Source organism: Syngnathus typhle, linkage group LG11 (genome assembly GCF_033458585.1).
Source record: "Syngnathus typhle isolate RoL2023-S1 ecotype Sweden linkage group LG11, RoL_Styp_1.0, whole genome shotgun sequence".
In the NCBI taxonomy this organism is placed as follows: domain Eukaryota; kingdom Metazoa; phylum Chordata; class Actinopteri; order Syngnathiformes; family Syngnathidae; genus Syngnathus; species Syngnathus typhle.
In genome coordinates, this window is record NC_083748.1 from 11,460,180 (window position 1) to 11,486,219 (window position 26,040).

General features: G+C 39.7%; 1 protein-coding gene across 1 annotated transcript in view; it reads left to right on the top strand.

The window, feature by feature from the left end:
• chl1b (cell adhesion molecule L1-like b) overlaps positions 1 to 6,941 on the top strand; it is a 36,028-nt gene extending 29,087 nt beyond the window's left edge. The window contains exons 24-26 of the mRNA XM_061292105.1: positions 2,372 to 2,503; positions 3,038 to 3,110; positions 5,766 to 6,941. Coding sequence (XP_061148089.1) covers positions 2,372 to 2,503; positions 3,038 to 3,110; positions 5,766 to 5,970 — 410 coding nt within the window. The 3' untranslated portion in view covers positions 5,971 to 6,941. The remainder of the gene's footprint in view (positions 1 to 2,371; positions 2,504 to 3,037; positions 3,111 to 5,765) is intronic.
• Positions 6,942 to 26,040: the final 19,099 nt, after the last annotated feature.

A 26,040-nucleotide genomic window follows, 5' to 3' on the forward strand; every position in this document is an offset into this window, starting at 1 on the left:
ATACCACAATAAAGCAAAAGTCTAGTCAGAGCAATTTGAAATATGTGATTACTTATTTATTCAGTTTTTAATGTGTGTAAAGTGAGCATGATATATTGCCCTTACTAATTATAAGCAGAATTATACCGTATTTCCGGACTATATGGCGCACCTAAAAACCAAAAATGTTCTCAAAAGCCGACTGTGCTATATAAGGACAAAGTTTTAAAATGGGCCACTCATTGCAGGTGCGCCTTATAGTCTGGTGTGCCTTATAGTCCGGAGAATACGGTAAGCGATTCTGCCGAGTCACGGCAAAATGAAGCTTCAAGATGCTTCATGAACCAGTTGTTGGTTAAATGGCCTGAAAGCACATTAACTTTTTTCAAACCCCGTTCTTTAAACCAATAGTGTCCTCTAGTCTAGGTGAGTAAAAAAATGCAACAAATGGTTCATGAAGCTTCATTTTCCCATCATTACTACCAACTTCTAGTTCTAAGACAGTTTTTATTACCCTGCTCCTTCAAAGGGATTCAAAGCTACAAGATCTATATTGTGGCCAGACAGTGTAGCTGGAGAATGCATCACTTGAATGAGACAAACACATCTAATTGTCAGTGATTGATTTCTTAGGCCCCAGTCTCCACTCTACACGGCAGCGTATTGACCCAACAGTCACCTGACTGGCTAAGCAGCTGTACCGCATTGAGACAAGAAGTTTTCTGAAATGAAGAGGAATATCCTCCCGGGGGTATTCTGGGGATTTGCGAGCGCATACTGGGAGGTTGATATTTAGAGGCCAGTGCGATAAATGGATAAGTGGAAGCTGTTGGAAGTAGTCATATCAGAATATTTGGTGGGGTCACCTTATCCAAAAGTCCCTTTGACTTTGCTGCTGCATTATAGAGGAACTCCCCTGTTGTCTGAGCAGCTGGTTTCGCCTGCATTTTTATAGCAAGCTGTGAAGTGCAATGACACTCACACACACTCAAAAAAAAAGCACACAACACAGGAGACAGCCTAAGGATATTTTTAGTTCAGGGTCTGATCTTAGTCAAATGCATTGTGCAGGTCCAATGATTGGAATTACCATAGTCGCCAACTAATCCATCAACATTAGTCAAAGAGTGTCATTTGCACGGGTTTGGATGGGCAACGCAGACGCAGGTGTCCATGTGTGCTGAATTATCACCTGAGTAAATAAAGCACCTGAGCTGAAGGCAGGACAGAAGATTTGCATGTTTGCCACGGGGAGATGAAGTGGATTGATGTCGACCTGCTCAGGCAGCAGCTGTCAAGGCATACTAATGATGCACATCATTCACTACATTATTAGATGCCGTTCTTCCTCAGCTGACTTGTAAGGTCTGAGTTTGATGATGCAAATTAAAGAAGAGATTCAGGAAATGAAAAGTGCCGGTCAATTTTAATAAAGTTACCTGTTTTTTCTCCACTAGCAGTTTAAGCGTTTGCACGAGTTGGTCAACAGGAAAGTCAGTCGAGTGGGATCGCCATTTTACTTGCTGTCTAACTGTTCATCTTTCTCTGTGTGCTGACATTTCCAGCCGCCCGTCCAAAATCCATAGTTCTATTTGTGGTAAAGGTATTCACTACCCCGCTAAAATGTTTTGACAGGGGAGCATTGCTGCGCAAATCGATCTTTCTCCGGAAGTGCCATTTATTTTCTAGAGGATTAATCTTTGGCCACTTTCACACAAGTACTTGTGTGTTGTAGTCGGAAACTTATCAACTCGCCAGTTTTACTCCGTTGTGCTGCATTATTAACGTAGTGAGCTTGATGTTTTTGCTGTGTGACGTTGAATCGAACCAAGTGAGGCACGGGCATAACTTTTAAAAAACTAATTTAAATCTAAAAAAGGTGAAACGGTGTGTACTGTGTTTACCATCATACCATGATTGCAAGATATGAATTTTGCTGAGAAAGTCAGAATTTCTGTTTTGAGTGATGGTGTTGCAAGACAAAAATGAGTTTTCTGGCTCTGTAACTTTGTCCAAGACCCATGCACAGGCCGAGGTCACTGTATGTGTACCGACCTGAGATTACTGCCCCCCCTCCTCTCCGATAAAAAAACAAAAAGTAGGACATTGAAACGACCTCCACTCTCGCACTGACTACAGGTGTGTCCTTGGGGAGCGTGGTCCTCCATTGTCAAAAGGATTTAATCCAGTGGCATGGATCAAGGAATTCCATTTGTATAGTGCTCCATACTTGATTAATTAGACAGGCGAATTAGCTGTTTAATATTAATATTGGCGCGTTTCCATCACTGGACTACCGCATCAGATAGGCGATGTCGATGTAAACATTCAATCAAGGTGTCCGATAAAAAGGTCAAGGCGTGTCAAAGTCACTGAGTATTCTTCTCCTCAGGTCTTGCCAGCATCCACGGCGGAATATCTAACCAGGGCTGGTTTATTGGCCTGTTGTGCGCCATTGCTTTACTCACCCTCATCGTGCTGATTGCCTGTTTTGTCAACAGAAATAAGGGAGGAAAATATTCAGGTATGTGTATGAAATTACTTTTTCTGTTCTGCATTTCAGTGTTTCATTATTTACACGCTCAGATTTACAAACAATGTCGAGCCCACAGCAGGACAATATGCAAATGTTGCACTTGTTGGTGTGCAGTTAATGATGACACAAGTGTTATGGTTAGCTGACTTTTTTTTTCTTCTTCTACTGGGATCTGGAGAGTTGGTAATTGCCTTTATTATTCACAGCTAATGGCCATCAGGTTGGTGTCTGGGTATCGTTCACCCGTCATGAAAACAAAAGGGATACGCAGCTCACTTCTTTGTTCTCTCATTAAATTCCCATTATTGTTGTCTCAAATGGCGATTATTTGTGTAAAACTAACCGCCCCCCCATGTACAATGTAAATCACTTAATTGTAAATGTTCCGTCCAAAAGAACATCTCCTTCTGACTTGCATTAACGAGCTTGACTGTAAAATAGTCGTGAGTTGTGAGACGATGCTTTTCATTTGCAGCTCTCTTGAGCATGTGTTTGACGTTGTCCCCCTCAATTTGCGAGCAGTAAAAGAAAAGGAAGACCTTCATCCAGACGTGGAGTCCCAGGGTATGAATGACGACACGTTTTGCGAATACAGGTAAGTGACACCCTCAAAGCGCTACTTTGCTCTTTAAGTCTCTTTGCTCCCATCTCAGTGCGACTCTTTATTTCTTCCCTACTGCTGCAAAGAGAACGTAACACTCATGAGGTTGACACGGAGCCTCATACTTCTTCTGTGGAAGAAATTTGATGGTACTGGGGAATTGGAACGTACGTGATGAGCAGCAATAGCAATGTGAGGTGTTTGCACATCAGTGTTGTTGCAGTAGCACTTGCATCCAGCTATTATTAGACACAAGGCATTTCTGACCAATGAGAGCTAGGAAATGTTAGGGACACCAAAAAAAAAACTGGACTGCTTTAGACCAACCTTTAGGGAATAATTCCCGTATAATGGTGTACTTTTTTTTACAAGTGTTACACATCTAAATGGAGGATACCAAAATTTCCCTCAATTTATGAGCCATGTTTCCACCAACAGATACGGTTGATTTCAGCTTGCCACTGTATTTTTCACATGCAAAATGCAGATGTACGCTTATGTATACGTATGCATATGACCACGTATGCACATTCACGTATACATATATGTATACATATACAAATATGTACATGTATATTTATATATGTATTATATATATATATATATATATATATATATATATATATATATATATATATATATATATATATATATATATATATATATATATATATATATATATATACTGTATTAATATCCATATTTGTGCATATATATTTATATCTGTGTTCATGAATGTATATAAACATACATATATAAATAGTATATATGTATACACATCTGTAAAATACATGGCATTTGCTCACATGGCAAACTATATATTACCTGGCAACAAGCAACTTCTCACCTCCTTTGTGTCCCAAAAGGCAATTATTTGCTCACTATGCCGCGGCTTTGACTGTATGTTGTAACAAGTAACCGCTTGTTCGCCATTATGTTGCAAACGCTGGAAATGGATTTTTGGCACGTTAACATGCTAAGAGTTCAAATGGCTGCAGTCAAAAGAAAAAAAAGGAGCAGCAATGAAGGAAAGCCAGCATTTTGTGTTCTTTCTTGACAATTTAACTTGAATACACAAGAGCAATTGGATTGACAGTGTCTAGATTTGTGAGTTGTGGCTAAACCCATCGGTTCTGCTTGGTGGAGGCGAGGCTGTTGTGCAAAAAAAAAATGCTTTCCCCAATTTTTTTACATGAATGATGACAATTTCTCAAACTAGTAAAAGTTCCTCTGGTCACAAAGCGCCTTCAGTGTGGTGTGCACACTTTTTTTTAATAGACATTGCTTTCTGAAGGGAGCTGTAGCAATGTTGAAATGCTGCCATTTCCTGCTCTGATGGCACCGGGCATAGAGTGCCCAGGACCCAGCAGGAAGCTGAAAGCAATCAGTGTTCGAAAGCAGCCCTTCTCTAGGGCAGTATTATCCGTGCACGTTTCATTAATCCTGTAGTGCGCCAATTTACGACAGACTACCCCTGCATGACTTGTGATGTACTGTAATTTCCCAATCGGTGGCATTGACAGCGTTAGAATTAAGTCAAATGTCTTAGTGTGGCAGAATTTTACCTTTCATTGCATGAGAAATTCGTAAAGAATTATTTATATTTTGCTGAACTTTTGATTATGTAAGTAGTATTGACTGGGCCTTGAGCCATTTGGAGCAGTTCTCAAGGGCAATGGCTCCGGTGCCCCATTTGCACTTTGGACTGGTTTCACAGAGGCATATTTTGAAGATTCAAGAAACCCACCACTTTTTTTGACTTTCTAATGTATTTTAATAGCATAAGTTGAAAATGATTTGCAAATTCTTGTATTCTGTTTTTATTCATATTTGATAGTGTCTCAACTTGATGGGAATTAGCGTTTTGCTAAGCAAACCGTTCAAATATGGACTTTTTAATTTTATGCAGTCATTTCTTTTAATTCCAGTCGTATACTTTGGAGAGAAAATATTACAGATGGCTGCGGGATATTTTTTTTTCTCTCCCAGGGCTTGACAGTTACATAAAGAGACTGAGATAATAACGTATAGATATATTTTTGGATATAAAATAAAATGCTGGAGGGGTTTGACTGGGGCTACACAGGTTTTTGCCATGGCTATATACTAGCCCCGTTTTAGCATCATTCCTGGAGTACCGTATTTTCCGGACTATAAGGCGCACCGGACTATAAGGCGCACCTTCAATGAATGGCCCATTTTAAAACTTTGTCCTTATACAAGGCGCACCGGACTATAAGGTGCACCATTAATGCATCGTGTCAGATTTTTAATCCAAATCAAATTATTCTCCATTGTATATTTTTTATTTCAACTTCAGACGCAACAAACTACTTTATAATCACAAAACAATGATCCATAGTCTTTTTGAGTCATGATTCATAGTCGTCAGCGGGCCACTTATGATTAATTTCATGACACAATGTTTCGGGCCAGTTTAAATTTAGGAATTTGGTCCAAAAATAAGGCGCTCAGGACTATAAGGCGCACTGTTGGCTTTTGAGAAAATTTTAGGTTTTTAGGTGCACCTTATAGTCCGAAAAAAACGGTACATTATCTCCAAACATTTAAAAATGCAACCAAGGCTTCAATGAGTAAATACCAAACCATCCATGGCAAAGATATAACTCCATCGTGCTTCTCCAACAGCGACAATGATGAGAAGCCACTAAAAGGCAGCCACCGCTCTCTGAGCAGAGAGATCAAAGCGGGGGACAGCGGGGACAGCCTGGTAGACTACGCTGAAGAAGACACTCACTTCAACGAAGATGGCTCCTTTATTGGCGAGTACGCCGGCCGTAAGGAGAAGAGGTTGTCATCTGAGATCAAAGCCGCCGCACAGAGCCCGGCATGAGCAGCCCAACTTCATCCATCTTCCGCCATGCACACCGTTTTCATTAAACCTGCTCACAGGGGCAAATGGAAGGGAACACAGAGGAGAGTGCGGTAGACCACACGTTTTGTGTCAAATGCAATACGTCTTGTCAATGGCACTGAGGTCCATTTTCGAAAGTTTTTGTTTGCAGCTCAATGACCATTTATGAATACTTATTTGTATTTATATAGTGTCAACACTTGCATACTGTGGATTTTTTTTTTTTTTTAATATATATATTTTGATTTTGTTATTTTGGAGGGTGTTTCTGTGGTGTGTTAACCCCCCCATTTTCCCCCATTTTTGTAGAAAATGTAAAGTGAATGTTTATGAGCATTTTTTTTTTCCATTTTTTGAAGAATTGTTGGTTTTGCTAAAAAAAGATATTCAGAACTTTGCTGGATCTGCTTCATTCATATATATAAATTCAAACGCATTCTTTTGGCAGAGTAATTTGTGATTTCCTGTTTGAGATATCTTCACAATATGATCTGTCTGTAAAGGCTACTTCTTAACTTATTACTTCCCAGTGGTATTTTTCTGGACGTCATACATATTTTTGAGTCCTGATTCTGTTGATGTTAGAAGTAAAAATGTTGTCATTTTGCCTCATAGGGAATACGATCTTTATTGTTTGATCGCTATAACAACCCAGTTTACAAAATGTCACTTGATGAATGTATAGAATAGGTGGTTTTGAGATTTCAACATATATATTTTTTTGCAAATGACATCAGTTCAGTGTGTAAAAATATTACATAAATGTTAACGAAAGGAAACACTTTGTTACAGTTGACACGTCGTTTGTTATTTTACATAAAGTCTAGCGCCAGAGTCACTGAATTGTTTTATGAATGAAGAAAAAAAAAAGAATTTGCCATTTTGCATGTTTGGAAGATTAATTTGTGTTTTTTGATGTATTAAATTGTCTTTTCTGACATGTTTTTAAATGCCTTGTTTGCCTCTTAACTTAATGTTAATTTACTGCCCCAAAAAGTATCATCAGTTGACAACATGGATTTAAAAAAATGATCCCCTTTCTGCACCCATAATAAACAAGACATATATTAGCATTAATTGAGCCGATGATTTTAAACTGGAACGCGACTGGTCCTATTTGCTACGTGACTTAAACATTATTCAGTACACCAGAACATCTTTCAGAGCTGAAGGCTGTTGAATCATTATGCTTTGGGAAAAGCAAGCATGAGAACTCAAAGTCACAGGCTCAGAAAAGCAACAGACCAGAAAGTGCGAGCTGTAATCAAGTCTGATGATTGATAGCAGGGAATTGAGTTTCACTGGGCTCTCACATCTGCTCAAGATATTCACACTGTGACACTGCAAATTTCACAAACGCAAACCTCAGTTATCAGTGATGGACACTTTGGTTAATATTACAAGAGCGATTGATGGTGATCGATGTGAAAAAAAAAACATATTTTTCTCTTAAAAACCTTGACAAGGAACACACTTAAATAAAGGACTGGGTAAAATAGTATTGCCTATATGGAGGTGTGGATAAGACAACTCGATAGCTTGGTCTCATAACTGTCATTATCTGGCCTTCGTTTAATTTGAAAAGGAATGGAACACCCTTGGTCTTGATTGATGCTTGTGTTATTGGAAGCCAAAAAGCAGACTCAAAACACCAATTGTACAAAATCTGGTTTATTCAATAAAAGCAGCGTGTAGCACGTGAGTACACACAAACAGCGCAAGGCCATCCAAATATATTTAAGGCGACATGATAAAATACAAAAGTAGAACATTAACAAATCAGTAAAGTGCACGCAAAAGTATGTGACCGGGCTTGAGACCAGAAACACACTCCCGACATAATCCTTCCCCTGATATGCTCAACGTTTTGCCGAGCATATGGTTGATTGTCATCAAGTGAAATTTATTTGCCGCAAAAGGCTTCACAAGCCCACGCTTGACATCAGACATATGTGCGAAAAGGCAGTCATGGGGGATTTAATATATTCAAGCAGTCTTTAATAAATTGCCCCATCATTCTCTGACTACAGTCCATTACAAAGGCAATGTCGAAAGCTTAAACATGCTTTATTGTGTGTCCATCACTTTAATAGGAATCCCTGCAAAGAATAGAAGTCAGCCACTTTACAAGCATAGGCATTTACTACAAAGTGATAGATGGAGATAAGGCAGGCCGGGTCAGTGATTTATAAAGAAATGTCGACTTATTCTGGAACTGTTACAGAATATTTTTACCAAATATTCTGTCAAAAATTCAACTTTGAAATGACACTATATGCAATTCTTCTAGGTGTAAAAATAAAAAGTTGATTTGAGGGATAGACTTCTGTCAAATTTACCTAAGCAACAGTTATTTATTGAACTGCTTCATTTGATTGTGATGTTGAGCCAGGAAACATAAGCAGAAAGGAAATCTGATACTGTATCGTAAAATAAATTTGGCGCACGCTTCTCTCATCCCGCAAAGACGTACGACACCATCACACTGTAAATTGTATTTGTCTTGCTGGCATTGTATCGTATCAAACACCCAAACACAATCCTTGGTCAACAACAAATGGGCTCGTATCATTTTCATTCTAATTATAATTTGAGCCGAAATCATCATACTGTAATTTTATGCCTGAAATGTTGGATGATAATGATGTTTTTTAACCCAAAGAAAACAGCTTCTCATTTAAATGGTAATTTTGTAGCGCTGTGCATTTTTCGGTGGTGTCAGCACCAGCCTACTAAATCACGCATGCTTTCAATGGCTAAGGATGTCAAAGCTGGATAAAAAGTGAAGACTTCATTTTAGTTGTGTCAATTTTATTAGCTTTTAAGCTGGGTGTGAATATCTAAAATGGTGGAATTTCAATGAATCATTCACAAAATCTATTTTGTATATCAAGTGACATGTCAGGGAGATAACTAAGTAAATCATAAGTAAGTCGAATTTACCGCCCCGTCAACTATCTCGCTCAAGAGGTTCCATTTTGTTCCTGCTCTTCACCCAGTTATTTGTGTACAAGCAATTAAAAAGACAATTTGCCATAGAATGTCGCCTTTAACTACTGTGTCGTGTTGTTTTCTCCATTTGATTGATTGAAATTGGATGTTTTCTTGCCGTTCGGTTTAATGCCTCATTATTTGTGCAACTGAGACAGAAACAGATGTTTGACGGAAACGGGAGGTTTATGATCCCCAACACAAAGCTTTGGGGTTATATCAACTTGTTTTGCCAAAGCAAATACTGCATATTACAAACAAAATAGATCCCTGTGTGGTGAGCACCAATTCTCTCTGATGCTATCTTATGAAAATGCCGCTCGTCAATCGGAAATAAGCAAGTCGCTTTTTTTTCTTTTTAATCCCCCACCTGGATTCTCATTTGAGTTCTACCATGAGAAGAATAAAACAGAACTACACTACAAAACATTTCCGGAAGAATACAACTGTATGCATAAGTATTGCCTAAAGATGGGGAATAAAACAAAAGAATGATTTTATTAAGTGCCTGTGAAACGAGTGCATTAAGCAGATAATCACTGCTTGCGGCTTGAATGAAATGAGGTTAATTAGAGCATCACTGGAGAGTCAGATTATGATGAAAAAGTATGAGTGAGAGAAGTTGTGATTTCAACTTTGGACAAGGAAAATCTTATGCAACCTTCATTCCATTAAAAAAAAAAAACCTGCCGTGTTTGGTCTCAGCTCTGCAGCACGTTTTCCCTCACAAGAATACCGAGTGCAGAAAAGCAATCGGAGAGCTTCGATGTGATATATGCCTATGTAGCTGAGAAATATGTCATCATTCACCGTAGCTGTGAGTCTACGCAAATCTGAATGCAAGAATCGTTTCCAGCGGTCAAATGGGGTCATCGAGGCTTCCTTTGCAATGTCAATCACAATCGGTCAAAGCATGCCTGGAAATGATCCAATACCCAAAATGTAACATTATAATCCAAGTCGTCAAGTGTATTAAATATGTATTCGTAATATATAGTATCATCAATAATTCACTGTGTGGGTCATATTATCTCTATGGGGGTATTGGAATGATTCTTTTTCAATGATTCCCCATAGAAGCCAGCTGAACTCATAAGGTAAAGAGGCCGAATTAATTGAAAATAAATAAGCATGATTTGTTTGAATGAAAACAAAAGTGACAAAATGTCTGTATCGATAAAACAATTTAAATAGAATAACAATGTTTGAAATCAGCCTTCATTTATGAGTCTGCAATACCCACGGAGATGTCTCGGTATGAAATCGTCTGACCCTCATCAATGATTTCCGACTGCTCTGCGGGCCATCGTTTTACCTTCACCCGCCACTTTGTTTAGAGCCCTCGGTTTGGCATGCGGTAGCTGCAGGACTGTGACAGCAGGAGTCGTAGGCTACTGAGCAAGGCGGGGAATTAATGAGACATGCATGGGTGATGTGATTACAAAGCAGAATACAAAAACACACACACACAGAGACAAGGAGGCAGTCAGGTGCATTCTGTCGCAAGATCACTTTCAACGCAAGGTACCCGTTGCTGCATGTGTAATCCGCCTAACGTTCATGACAACACCGGTGTGGAATCCGCGGATGAAGAAACGACGGTGCTGTGACCCAAATTGGGTGAAATACCTATTGTCCAAAAGGGACTGAGCTGTTGCTGTGTTACTCATACCCAGTGCAGAAAAACTACCCACAATGTTAAACTAAATGGACCAATAAATGAGTCAGTATATCAGTATAGTTAGATTAAAAATAATTCAAATTTTATTTCAAAGAGTTTTTAAAAAGATTAACTAACTTTCCCCTACCAGGGTTCACCAGGTAATTCGCTTGTATTATATGTTTGGCACAGTATTTACCCAAATTGGGTCAAAAATGGACGGACGGAACTTTCGGGTTATTTATCTAACCCCAAATAGCTGGGTAATGTAAATAACCCCAGAATGTCAAGTCAAATGGCTAAGTTGTTTTATGGGTTATTCATTTGACTCATTTTTGGGGAGGTCAAAAGAATCATGCCAAATGTTGGCCTATTTGACCCAATATAAATGATTGATTCCTGCGTCCATAATCAGTTGCCAACTGAGCCATCCATCCCCCAAGAATGTTACATTAAACCAGCTTTTTCTACTCAGATCACCTGAATCCAATCTTCAACTCAATCAGCCGGGTCAAATTGACCCAACTTAGGTAAAATCAACTCATCTTGCTCAAAATCCACAGCTACCCAGCATCGGATTCAGGTGACGAAAAAAAATACTGTACATCACATCAAACTCTGCTTGACTTTTCTTTTCCAGCAGTAGTTTGAGCAGCTACGAATAAGTTAATATCGATTTTATCTTAAATATTGTCATCGGAATTGTAGAGTGAAACGTCTGACAAACTGCTGTGTTGAGACAGCGGCCTTGACCTTTGCATATTACAACATCAGTCCATAAATAATGCATTTGCTAGCACTTTGCACGATGCCATTACTAGGTTTCACGTTGTGAGGGTAAAAAAAACAACAGCTCATTCTTTTGCTTTTGCTTGCCAGCTTTGCCTGTCAGCCAGACTTTTAGGGCTTGTTGAAAAATTAATGAGCAGCGCTTGCACTGTAAATAACTGCTGATAATGCACCTTTGGGTTATTTGAAATGTAAAACCTTCTGTCATACTTTGATTATCTATCTATCTGCCTTGAGAATGGATCCAAGCGCAGCCGTGCAGTGGTAGTCAATTTATTTTGACAGTTTTTCAGACTTTACTTTTCTGACATTACACTGGCTTTGTTTATTATTATTAATTCAAGCAGGAACCAACAGAAGGTGCGAGCATTTATCTATCTTGTGTTTATAATTAGAAAGAAAATGCAGAGCGAGAGCAGAGCAGCCTTGGGGCACTTCATCACTTTGTGTGCCTGTTCTCATTAGTTTTGTTCTGGATGTTCCCTTAAACAAGCCAAAACTTGCGTCATTTGAGTCCACCTTTTGATTCAGTGAATAATTCATTCGGTTATAATTTGGATTCGTACTTTTCAAGTCATGTGGTCAGTCAGACTCTCGATTAGGCTAGGAGTCTATTACCTGCCGTATATCAATTTTTCATACGCAGCAATTTGTCCCTCGAGGGTTGTCATCTGAACACTGGAAACTACCGTAATTTTCGGACTATAAGTCGCACCAGCCATGAAATGCCCAAAAAAGTGAAAAAAAACATATATCTGTATATAAGTCGCTCCTGAGTATAAGTCGCCCCCCCCCCACCCAAACTATGAAAAAAACCGCGACTTATAGTCCGAAAATTACGGTATGTTTTGATGTTTCTGGAACACTGAGTGACAACAGGAAAAGGCTGCTGCTGTATTTATTTGCCTTTGAATTGACAAAACAAAACAACCAGTTGCGATTGTTTCTGAGAGCATACTTGTTTTCAATGTTTTTTTTTTTTAATACATTCCATCCCGCAGGACCATATTGGACAATTCAGAGAAACATGAAGCGAGAACTGTACCACCTAATTGTCAACCTGCTTGACGAGTGAGGGCTCTGCTTCCCACGCAAATGCAGTTTAGAAAAAGCTTGTGAAGCGTGTTCCAGATGGTCATGCCCTTTGGAAATGTCTCGCTTCTCGGTAATAGAGCGAGTTGGCTCTTATTCCCTCGGCTGATTCCTGGGATCAGTCCAAGCGGCCGCTGTTAATGAGCTACGGTGTTCCCTCCTCTGTCATCCTGGATTCTGGAACTTGGCATATATCGTGCTTCTATTGTATCTGCCCATGTTTCTGCATGCAATCAGATGGGGGGAATTTGGAAGCGGATCGCTCCGATGAAACATACAGCATCGGTTGTTTTCCATTTCCTTCCAGAAATTTCCAAAAGGATTAAAACCAGGACTCCTCAGAATATCCACCCAATAATTTTCTGTACTAATAAGCGGTATATGTTTTATCCCTTTCATTTTGTTTTTAATATCCTTCATATCATTGACCCATTGTTGGTCTTTATCGTACCTTTAATCTATAGTAGTGAGCACAGACAGTCGAGAGTAAGAGGGGGAACTGGGGTGATGTGAGAAGAGCATGCAGAGCTAAAGTGGAAGGAAAGGTTAATAACAAGCTAATGAGACCAGCCCTGCTGTATAATTTGAAAACGGTAGAAATGAGCAGAAGAGATTCGCATCGGGAGTGACGAGGATGGTTGGGATCAGGAATGAGCTCATCACAGGGACGGCACACACGGAAAGGTTTGGAGACAAGGATAGAGAGGTCATATTGAGATGCTTCAGACGTGCAGAGGAGGGACAGTGCGTCTATCGGAAGAAGGATGCTGGTAATGGAGCTGCCAGGTTTGAGGCAGAGGATGAGCCAAGAAGAGATTTATGGGTGTGGCCAAGGAAGATTCGCTGATTACTCGAGTTTGAGCACAAGATGCAGAGGACAGATAAGTGTGACAAATCACAGTTACACCCAAAAAGTAAATAAAATGTTTTCATTTTCCTACTCTTATTTCTAATTCCTTTCTTCTTGTCACATTCTCATTTTAAATCGGCCTTCGTCAATGATGATCTTCCTAACAGCTTTGATCTTCCGACAGTAAGAGTTCTATCTTTTCATAATATATACATTGACTGATGATGTGTTCTTAAAAACAGCCGGAATGTGACTCAAGTGTGCATGTGTTGTATTTCAGCAAGAACCGAAGAAAACGCTTTGTCTGCCCGGTGTGTATTTTTACTCCTTTGTAAGATATTCTTCACTGACATTCCGGGGGTGGAAGTCAGTTAAGAAACCACAGCAGAGCCTTCTTTGACTTGCCTCCCCCAAGCTAGGAAAGATTCCCATAAAAAAAAAGAACATATAAAAAAATATATATACATATATATAAATAATCAAAAATAATAAATAAACAAATAATAAAACTAATAAAATATATATATATTTATATACCGTATTTTCGGACTATAAGGCGCACCTAAAAACCTAAAATTTTCCCAAAAGCCGACAATGCGCCTTATAGTCCGGTGCATTTTATATATGGATCAAATACCTACATTTAAACTGGCCCGAAGCATTGTGCATCATGAATCAAAACGACTACTGATCATTATTTTGTGATTATAAAATAATTTGCTGCGAGACCAGTTCAGATATGTGTCATCACAAATTTACACGATAAATCGGGTATGTTCGGACCTCCGCATTGGAGGCTCTGCCGAACCCCTGAGACCAACTCACCGAACCCCTAGGGTTTGATCGAACCCAGGTGAAGAACCACTGGGTTAGAAGAAAGTAGTTTGGTTTTCTCTCCCTTGTCTAATCTTGTTTAGTGCCATAAGACCTGCAGCTCAGTCGTTGGTCCCTTAGACCAAGAGGTAGAATGTTTGCTGCCTTGTTTTTCAACACACGTGGAGACCCCTCTCCCCAAAGAGACAATTAGATGGAAAAATCTATGTAATTTCAACAAGCAAATACGCTTCCGGAGACTTGATAAGACCAAAGTGAGACTTGAGGTAAAAACAGAAGCTACATCAGACACATCAATAATTGGTCAAGCAGATTGTAGCTGCAGAAGCCACAGCTATGGTGGAGTCACTGCCTTTTATTTGAACAAAGGATTACTAGATATGTTTTTCCCTCTTTTAAAATAGCACCCATAATGTTGGATGAGGTAAAATTAATAGAACATTTAAATCTCTGCAAATTCATAAAATGTAGACTACGGCTCATCTTGTGATGCTTCAACATTTTGAAATGAGTCCACCTATTCTGTCAAAGTCAGCCGCGATTTGCAAAGGAGGACACTTGTCTATTGGAATAAAGCAACTTCATGCGATCATTTACTGAACAAAACACAGAGGACAGATCAAGAAGGTAAAAGCACAGGAAAGCTGTCTCCCCAGGCTTCATAGAATGAAAGACTCTCGCTCGGTCCCACATATAGCAATTTGTTGAGGCACCTCATAAATTACACCGCCAGGCTTGGGTGTCACTGATGTTACAAACAGGTCAGAGCTTGCTTGAAAAGCAATGCTTCAAAAAGGATTTCTGATTCTTGTCTTTTCTCTGAATTGCTTTTCATTCTGAGTAGGCGGAAATGCAGCGAGTCATTAGAAGAAGTCATTCCAAAGGAGCCAGGCCTGTGAAGTATTGTGCGCCACGTAGATGATGTGCAACAGAAATGTGCGATAAAAACACATCACAGCATGTCAACTGGCATCGGCACAATCTTCAACGATCAAAGAAAAATTATTTTTATTTTCATCATGCAGTATCTCTACCATTGTATCCGCCACCAAGGTTCGTGTGTTTTTGTTTTCACCCCTACTGGGTGGTTTTTGTTTTTGTGAGGATTACAATCAGAAAAGTGTTTTTACATGACCACATTCCTAAAAAATAATAATGATCCATGAATACTAATCTTAGGTCACTCATGATCACCCGTTGGTGACGGACACCGTGCAGGTGACCACTGAGCCATTTTGAGAACATTTGATTCAATGTCAACAGGAATCTGACTTACCGTAATTTTCGGACTATAAATCGCACCGGAGTATAAGTCGCACTAGCCATAAAATGCCCCAAAAAAGTGAAAAAAAACATATATATGTATATAAGTCGCTCCTGAGTATAAGTCGCCCCCCCACCCAAATTATGAAAAAAAACACGACTTATAGTCCGAAAATTACGGTAGCTAGTTGTTGTTTTTTTAGCCTTTCTTGCGCTAGCTTTACATCAAGACACACCGGAATTGATCCTTTGTCACTGACAAGTGTAAGTGACGGACAACGACACACAAAAAAATCACAATTTCAGCCAAATTATTAAATTCATCTATCATTACTGGGCTCGTCAGCGCTTGTTTGTCAATATCAGGAAGTTCAGAACGTAACACTTGATGTCCCACTGGATGAGTGGTAATTACATGAAATGAATACCCTAATTAAGTAGATGCTTCTGATAAGTACATATTTGCCCTTGGTATAGTTTGCATTCCTGGATCCTGAGCACATACTTCACAGATCAGGAAACTGAGCTCTACCCTTGCTGCTTCCTTTCTATTTCTGGGGGTGAATTTTCACAAGGGAGCCCTGTATTGATAATAATGTTCCTACTGCAGGCGTGCCATCCTCGGGGATTCGCCCTTACATGAATGGCCGTTTGAGTTATTATCTGTAATGATAATGACTTTTCTGCTGCTTTGCTGCTGAGGCCAAGGTCCCGGGAATGAGGCATAGACAAACCCTTGTTTTTTTTCCTTCATTCAAAACCTTGGGGTTCACAAAAAATATGTGCATAGTATTTTAAGGTAAAATATTTTGTTGGCTTTATATTTGGGAATGAATGGTGATTCTTTGTGGGTGGAAATGTTAAGAATGAGAAAAAATAAGGACCCAGAAGGCATGAGTTGTGGCAACATATTGAAGTTGGATTGGATTGGATCTGTCAAGAAATGTAGAAGTAGTTGTGGAATGAAACATGGCGGAATAAAAAATGCTTAACCCTCTGGGTCAAACCTCAGACGAGAGGGGAATTTTGTTGATGCAAAATGTGGAATTTATGCGATGTGGATATTCTGGGAATGTTGAAAATAACCAAGGTGAATTGAATGAGATGAACATTGAATCTTGAAGAGGAACCAATTGTTGAATTTCTCATTGGAAATAAATGAGCAGCCCTGATTCATATTGGTACTGCTACATTTTTCATGTTAAAGTATGTATTAATTAAAACGTTGCACGGCCATTCAGGACATTAAAGCCAAATAATGTTTAAATATACCAATGATATGAGATGATGTATATTTTTAACATCCTCTCTATTGCATTGATCTTTCCAATCCGAGAAAAGGCCAATCCTAGTCCCCTGTTTCGTTGCATTTCTGCTGAAGACCAGGAAAGGTTATCCATGTATTGCATGCAATCTCCCATCGCCATGTGTTGCTCTCAATGCAGCGCAGTGAACTAAAATCCCCAAAGGAGCAAAAGAGATAACAGTGATGCATGGAGTGGACCGTGTGCTTGAACACAGCGAGGTCACTGTTGTCGAGGAAGGAGCAGCTTTCTCGTTGTGTAGCATTGCTCCAGACACGGATTTGGATTTCTGCTAGTATCCGCCTATAACTTTTATCACGAAGAGCTTTGTTTCGGGTCTGAGTGGTGTGGTCTCAAGTGATCTTTGAGATAAATACTCAGGTAGAAGTAGCATTTTTGACAAATTATCATTTTAGAAAGAAATCTTATTACGATTGCGGTACGCTTTTTGTGCTTAGAATACAGGTTAAATCAGGGGAATTTCAGTTTCATGCAAATGAGCCACTTCTCTTCTCAACGCCAAGCATAGCCTTCATTACCATAACAACTGGAGGTGAAGCAAAGGCGTTGTGTCGGATCAGGCAGTGTGTGCACACCGAGGCGCACGTCCTTTTTCAAATGAGGGCAGCTGATGAGTGGAGTGGATTCCGAGCATTGCAATCATCTGTCAGGCCGGGTTCCGTTGCACTGATTGGTGGCTCAAGCAACACGTAAGAACCACAATTCAACAAAGAGCAGCCGATCCCAGCCGAGCACGTATAATTGACAGACAAATTGCAATTTACAATTATTTTCACTAATATCAAATCATTCTTGGAAATTAGTTTGTGGAGACAGCACCCAACACACCTTTCATTTCCTGAAAATGGCACAGCAAGCCTAGTCGGGGGTCGAGAATTTTGGTGTGGGGGTGGGAGGGGGGCGCTATTACGGAAATAAGCTGTCAACCACAAAATTCTGACAGATTTGCTGTTTCAGAAATAGGCAGCTGACAAAAGATCCAGCTTGTTTAATTTCACACTTCATGAGTGTCCAGGCACTCTAGAATTCCAACGGTTTATTTACAAGCAATTAAAAGTCATATATTGCCGCCATTATACGTCCTCTTTTCTGAATCAAGTGTGACAGACAACCTTGGATTGAACTGAAAGCAAGTCAAATCAAGACTTCAGTTGGCCATTTGAGAGATTGATGTCAATGCCTGGCTTGCACATGTGAAGTCTTATATGCAACGCCGGCAAAACAAACGACTTCGAGAGGTTCCTCGTACGAAAGCAGCATTTAATCCCAAAGGGGGTGAGTGCCATCAGCACACTAAATGGATTTGCAACCCACCAATCGTGCGATGAGCCGCTTACACCGGCAATAAAGCGGCGCCTCGACAGCGGCGTGGCTCTTCATGTGAAAAATCTCTGACCAGAGTGAATCATTCACAGCAAAGACAGAACTAACAGTGTTGCTGTGGACATTATTTGACGCTTTACAACGCTCCCTTGCACTGTCATCTGGTCAAGGGCTTGTTTGTCCTCTGCCGGATGTTTCTCCCTCCAGCCTGATTCTCTTCATTGTATCTCCTTGTGGCACTGTCAGTCATCTAACCCCTTGACCCACGATATTTCTCCCGGACTTATTCCGACAGCACTGCGCAGCTCCTCAAGATGTCATATTTCAAAGACAAGTCGTTCCCTTACAAGTGCGGAAGCTAGCTTCTGACACCTGCGATTATTCCAGACCTTTAAACTATGTGCCATAGTGCTTGCAGACAGTGGGGATAGATTCAGCTTTATCTTCCCCGCCACATGGCACATCCTTTTTTTCTTTGTAGTGAATTATTTATTTTTTCTTGCAACACTATCTCCTGGGAGAATTTTGTCAATATGCCTTAAATTAAGATTGGGGCAGCGTGAAAGCTAATGGATTTCCACTGCTGTTAGCCTTCAATTTCACTCCTGAGAGTGCATTTTTACTTCATTCGGAAGAATATTCTTTTATTTTTATGATGTTCAAAAGCAGGAGTCATTACCTGTCAACACAAAAATATGTTTTCCTTCGATTTTATTACACTTAAATGAACTGGAGTGTGCAACTTTAACATGTCAGTCAGTGTAGAATTTCCAGCCATTTTGAACAGAGAATTATTAGCATAAAATGAGAATTATTATTATTATTATTTTGCTGCATTTTTTTTCATTTGATGTCTCTTTCCTGTCATTTTTTTTATTTAAAAGGTGGCTGTACAGTGACGAGTGAAGCCTAATGACGTGATGGAGAACGGCTGGCCTCGGAGTACAAGGTCCAGTTGCAACGTGACCACCGGGCCGTCAAAAGACTAAGAGGAGAAGATTCATTTTCAGCATCACTTCACCCGAGATGATCTCATTACTTTGTGTGAGTGGACAATCACAGCAATGAGCTGAGCATCCACCCCTCAGAGGCGCTCCTCTGCTGCTTGCATATTGATTCCACGTTCTAATATCGGGACAGGACATGTACCAATGTTTTTCAAATTTTTGTTTTAAAGCAGGGGTCGGGAAGCTTTTTGGCGGACAGAGACATACATGCCCATTTTTTTACAAATAATTTCCCGTGAGAGCCATACCATTTAAAAAAAAAAAAAACGATAGGCTAGATACAATTAAATGCATGTATTTTAATTAAGACCAACGTTTTTTGAGTGTACTAATGTATTCTTTTTAATAACGTCACCAAAAGACCCATGTCTGGCATGTTACCGACGCCTGCTTTAAAGGAAGTAGTAGATATGTTTTACGAATTCAAAGTACAAAGTTCTCAAAGGAACTACTTGGACATAAGCCACTTTTTGACACTATTTTACTTGAGTGATTCCGAGAACTTCAATCAACATCAATCTGACAGAGGTCATTCAAATGCAGACACTTCTGTACAAATAACCAGTGTAACGTGTAAGGGGTTGTTATCTTACCTGTCATCTTACTTTTTTGACATTGAAAGGTGTCAAGGGTTACAACATATCCACTTTAAACAAGCAGACTCTCAGCAAAGGCCATCGAGACCTCCAGTGTTACCAAATCCAATTACAGAAGTTCACCATACACATCTAGTGGATAGCCATCTGTTTGAACATATAAGCCCGGGGTATGGAACCACGGTCGTACGAGAGCCATGTCTTACCTGTTTTTCATCCCTTGGGATCGTTTCAGGTTTCTACAGAGCTTGCGGATGAGCTGATCATTTGAATCTGATGTGTTGCAGCAGAGAGACATGCAAAAGAGGAGGACCGGGCTTCCCTACCGCTGATGTAAGCAAAATAATTATATTAAATAATAAAATAATAATAAAATATAATATAATATAATATAATATAATAGAATAGAATAGAATAGAATAGAATAGAATAGAATAGAATAGAATAGAATAGAATAGAATAGAATAGAATAGAATAGAATAGAATAGAATAGAATAGAATAGAATAGAATAGAATAGAATAGAATATCATTTTTAATACATTTTTAATGTGCAACATGCAATGCTCTCCATGTCACTGTGAAGAGAAACCCTCCCAGCTTTACATAATTGAATTGCAAAAGACTGCTTCTGTCTTTGAGGTCACATCAATCTCTGTAGCGATTAGAGGGAATGAAGTTAATCTTATTGTCATTTCAATTGTCTTTTATTGAAAGCCTGCATCAAAAGTGAGCATGCTGGATGTCACACTCCCTGCTCCAAGTATCTCCTCCTAGGAAAAGATCCAATGAAATAAACAGACTCTGATGGATGGGCTCTGCATGGCGAACTCCAATAGCCTACAATTTCATTCACACTGCAACTGCATTTGTAAGCATTTAAAGAGACATTATTGTTTTGTTTTTATGAGTGTGTATATTGTAACCATTGAATTTAAGTAGTTAAGGCAAATATTTGCCACTATTTGCGACTAGTAATGGCAAATATTTAAATAATGTGTCTCGATCCTATGTCACAATTTACATCTGAGCACTTTCAGACTTTTCCACAAACGGGTCGGTCACAGACTCATTTTGGCGAGGTTGTTTGCGAGGAATTTATCATCCGCGGTCAATATTCAAACGATTGCAAGAATGTAAGCACCAAGGCCATAAACCGAAAAGCTGAAGACTTGCACATCTGTGAAGACCCCATTAATATGTACACACACATTTTGGAGCAACATATGCTGCCATTTAATCAAATAAAAACATCTAAAAGACAATAAACATATGAAGATCCATATTAGTGTCCCGGACAGTACATCAAAGTGAGCAAGACTTTCTGGTAATGGACCAACGGATCATTTAGTAATGATAATGTCACATTAGAGTGATGTCTCTGTGGGATCGCTTGCAATACTCAACGCCGCGCTTATCTTGGTATAGTAGCTGTGCCATAACACCCGAGAGTGACGAGAGCAGGGACAAATCTAAATGAACTCTCACAAGGCTGCTGGAGTTAATTTCTCATGTCATGTTTAAGCAATTATTCGGAGCATAACGAAGCGGAACATGGCTCCCCGTAGTTCACGAGACACCCCCAACACTTTTCCCCCTGAGCTCGAATGCTATTGTCGTCTGGGAATTCTCATTAAACAAAATGCCAGATGTACTGTACATCTATTTAAGTACGTGTCTTTCTACGTTTGAATATCACTGCCTTGAATTGTATTTTTCCGTCGCTATCGGCATATCAGTGCCGAGTAGTAGGCGAGGGTGGTGTAAAATAAAATCAGGGTGTTATCGTATTAGGGATTATCCTAGGTGGATACGTTCCCTTCTGGGCATCATTAGCGTGGCCTCATCTCATTTGGCGTATCTAACACCTGCGACCACCATCCGCAGGCTAGAATAATTATTACCATTGTGTTTTTTCTAGGCTACATAAATTAACCATGGGGATCACGAGCATCTACTTTAAATTTCTGAACTGTGACCAAGAAAAACATTTTCCCCATGAATGCCATCGGCCTCTACATCATTAAAACAGAGCGCTGCTATGTGACAGACGAAAAGTGCAAACTTTTCTTTTATACCTCACGGCTTCATGATCACTGCAGGGGTTGATCAATGACTGTGGACAGCCTGGATGTGCCCTGTGGGGTCATGCATTGCCTTGGAAGATGATGGTGCCTTTTCACTTGATAGTGAGGCGACGTGGCACTAGATAATCAGTGACTTTGGGTAAGATTTTAAGATTTACAATACCGTAAATTTCGGACTATGAGTCGCGTTTTTTTTCATAGTTTGGGTGGGGGGGCGACTTATACTCAGGAGCGACTTATATACATATATATGGTTTTTTTTCACTTTTTTGGGCATTTTATGGCTGGTGCGACTTATACTCCGGTGCGACTTATAGTCCGAAAATTACGGTATTTAGTCCCAAATGCAAGCAGACTGCAAAAGTAAAGTTGCAAGGAAGATGAAGGAAAGCTATGAACTAAATTCCTTTATTGATCGGTCCCTCCATATTTGATCGACTCAGGACAAGACTCTGGGTAGGAGAACAAACAAAATGGCTAAAGGTTAAAAAAAGCGGAGACCAAATCAATAATGATGAGTGACAAGATAAAGCGTGGCAGAACGGCATTGTGACCTCTTTGAATAAATTCTGCTGGCGTCAATGAATATACTTCACGCTCCACACATTTGTTTTGCTTTTCTTTCCATCATTGTCGGTTATATTTGCCGTGTCCGCACGTCTGCTCCATTGACATCATGAGAAGAAAACACTTTTTCAAATTAAACACACTATCATCAAATCTGAATCAACCATATATTTAGCACAATAATTAAGATCGGGCATAAACAAAGAGATGAGTGCAATTATTATGTGCCAGGTGTAATTATAGCAATGTGATTTCAACGTTCGTATCATCAACTAATAATACAAATTGGCTATACTTGAGCTTTTAAGGACTTTTTGTGAGCTGAAGTGCTTTATCACTGTTGGCCTCACTTCAAGCCATTTGAGAAACCTTTTAGTATGACATAATAAGAATAACCCCACTGACCCACAGTTGCTTGCTTACTTGCTTGACTGAATGGATGTGTAGAAGTGCTACTGTACACATAAAACATAAAAAAATATCAGGTCTGATATTTAATTTGCAAAAAAATTCCTTGCTTTCGCAACAGCTAAAACCGACTCCAGCAGGTTTCATGTTTTGTAAATTCAGCTCTGCTATTACCTGTCCTGTTGTTGTTGTTTTGTAATTCTCCCCAGAGTAAAACTGAAGAGGTTTTGCCAAGGAAATACCCCACACTCTTTGGCAACTTGACAGCGAGGAGACTCTTTGACCTTGGAAAATGAAGAAGCTGTTGCTATGGAAACTGTTAATCCTTCTGTCACTCAAAGACTGGCTGGCTGGTGAGCCACCAACTCCAGTCGCCTTTATGGCACCCTTGATATGCATATTTCTCAAAATGAGCGTTTTCCTCTTTCTCATGCAAGCCCTTGCAAGTAAATATGTTTTAACAGGGACAAAGCAACTGTATATATCCCAATTTATCTGAACACATTTCATCCAATTGTATCTTCTAGTATCAGAGAAAGTTTCAAATAATATTATCGAAAAAATATATTTTCATCGAATCAGGTCAGAGGTCTTACCAGTGTTCAATGTCAGAGGGCTCAATGTTCAATGCTGATTTTTTATTTATAACTAACTCATGTTGGGGAGGATTTTTTGCAAGACTGTCAGTTGTCTACTTTAATCCATCATAAAACAAACACTTGGCAACATGATATCTTTGACTGTGTCGACATAAGGTTTTAATGCATAAGTAGATGGATTGGATTAAGACTCATTAGATCCCTTTCTGTTATCCATCTCGGTGTGTTTTGATGCTCGGCAAAGGTGTGATATTCTCACTAAGGTATTTCCTCGAATGAATTGCACCGAGGCAATGATTTGCCGATGCTAGATGCTCTTTGCTAATCCGTGTAATCCAAGGAAAAGCTGTAAAACCCACCTGCACGGTCTGACATTTAATTGTCTGGCTTTGCCTCCCTTCAATGAGTTGCTAAGAAGACAGATTCCAGCAAGTTCCTTGTTCTCTCCCCCACCGGCAACATCTCTGTTAATTTTGAGATGCAGCATTCCTTGCAATGTTGGTTACACTGCCTTGGGAACTGCAGTGATTCTTGATGTGATCCCCCCACCTCCCACCCCAGGCCCCTTTAAGTTAGGTCTTGTTGAATCAATCTCTCACAGTCTACTCGAGCAAAGCGGAGAGCATGAGGATCAGCAACTGCTCTGCTCTGCTCACTGCTTTAACAGTTATCTCAATCTACCGAATATGATCTCAGACCAAGCATACAAAACAGGCCCGATTTGGCCCCAGCGGCTCGACTTTTAACCGACTTTGCCGTATTCTGTATGTTCCAGATAATCGGTGTCTGTTTTGCAAATCTTGCCGTCATACCTTGTATCGATTTACATCTGGCGTTACAAATCTGTGCACAGTATGAAAGACAAGCAATAGAACTTCATTTATGAATCCTGGTTTTAAAAAGTTAGAAGTAGAACTTCTTTCGAGGACATTAAAAATAACAAGGCCAATGCAATAGCAACACTTCTCGACAATTCCCATATGGTGTCACTACAGGAGACACATAGTGCTGGCACTTTCACTTGGAGGTATTTCAAAAGGCAGAATATTACATTCTGTGAGCGAAAATACAGTCCCCGAAATATATTCTGCCATGAAAAGAGTCATGTAGCTCACACACTTTGACATATTATGTGAAATACTGCCGTGTGGTGAAATGGCAGACGTGTTAAGAATTTCAGAAACTTACATCACTGCAATACACTGAAAGTCAGTTCGTCAAAAAAAAAAAGCTTTAGCTGACTTTAAGCTGCTTGTTCAGCCAGTGCAGAAATTGGCCCTAAATATGTAAAGCGACTGGAAGAATCAGAGCTTGACTCACAGCTTGGAGCTAATCCTTTATTCATAGCAATCTCATGAGAACGTCAGCAACCAGGGACTTGCGATTTACCTTGAGTGGGCTCAAAGTGTTGTGCTGCTTTGCTCTGCTCGTCAACATGTGACACGTTATAGGCCTCAATCCAAGGAAAGCGCCTGGGTCAACAGATAGGCACCGCTTTCTGCTATTGTTAGGAAGACGGAAGTATGGTGATGGACAGGAGATCAGCTTGGAATGAAAAAAAACATGATCCCACTCAAAGCGTCAGGGGCAACTGACAGACAGCCTGAAGAACTTTGATCCCGAGTCGGTTCGTAAGGGAAATGCTGGTCGAGAAAGAACAAGGTTGAAGGCTCAAAGTACAATCGCAGGTTATGTTAAAATACGATTCAAGTCAATTCTGGCATGCTGATTAGCTCGTGATTGTGATGTGAGGCGGCTGGCGTTAGAAAGCAGAAGCAGACACTGAATAAGGAAACAAAACAGTTCACCTTGTGAGGATAAGTAGATGGATGGAGTAACAAACAGAGAATCGGGCGTGGCAGCAGCTGAGCTCGAAAATACCAAATAAGTCTAGAAGTAAAGGTCTGGGAGAACCCAAGATGAAACTCTCAAAGGTATGTCAAGGTAATTTACAGAGTCCAATTCCTTTATGTCAGCATATGAGCAGCTGTTCAGTGCGGTTTCCAAACACTTGTCAGCACATGTCTGTCATGCACCGGCATGTTCACGTATTTTCTTTCATATAAAATGCTTGACTCTGGCTCGTTTTATTAAAATAGACATGACATTGATTAGCCCTCAAAGCCGTTTAAAAATAATCCTAGTTAATTGCTGCCCTGATACCGCAGTAGTATTTTTGCATCTTATAAACGTTTGTAGATCGATGACTTTAAAAAAATATCCAAATGAGAAAAGCTAATGTTGACATCATTTATGCAGTTCAGGTAAATCTTCTTACAGGCTATTACTGAAATACTATTAACAGTATGAATTTTGTTGTGGCTGATTAAAGATGAAGTGCAGTCTTCAAAAATCTTTCATTGGCCCGGTGACTCGCTTTGATTATGATTGATGAAAACCTCGCGGCTCAAACATAAAGCAAGCTGACACTGGCAAATAGCTTACGTAAAAGGATTTTATTTTACTGAATGGATCTAAATTAGTCCCATCATCTCTTTCATGAGAAGATACCAATAACAAATCTTGAGAACCAATTTGCTCCGGAAATGTGAAGTTCCTTTGTCACTGAACTGTGATAATTTGTAATTCAACAAGTGGACATGAATTATCTCGCAAATCTTAACCAATTGGGACCTTGTGGGAAAGATCCCAGGAATGGG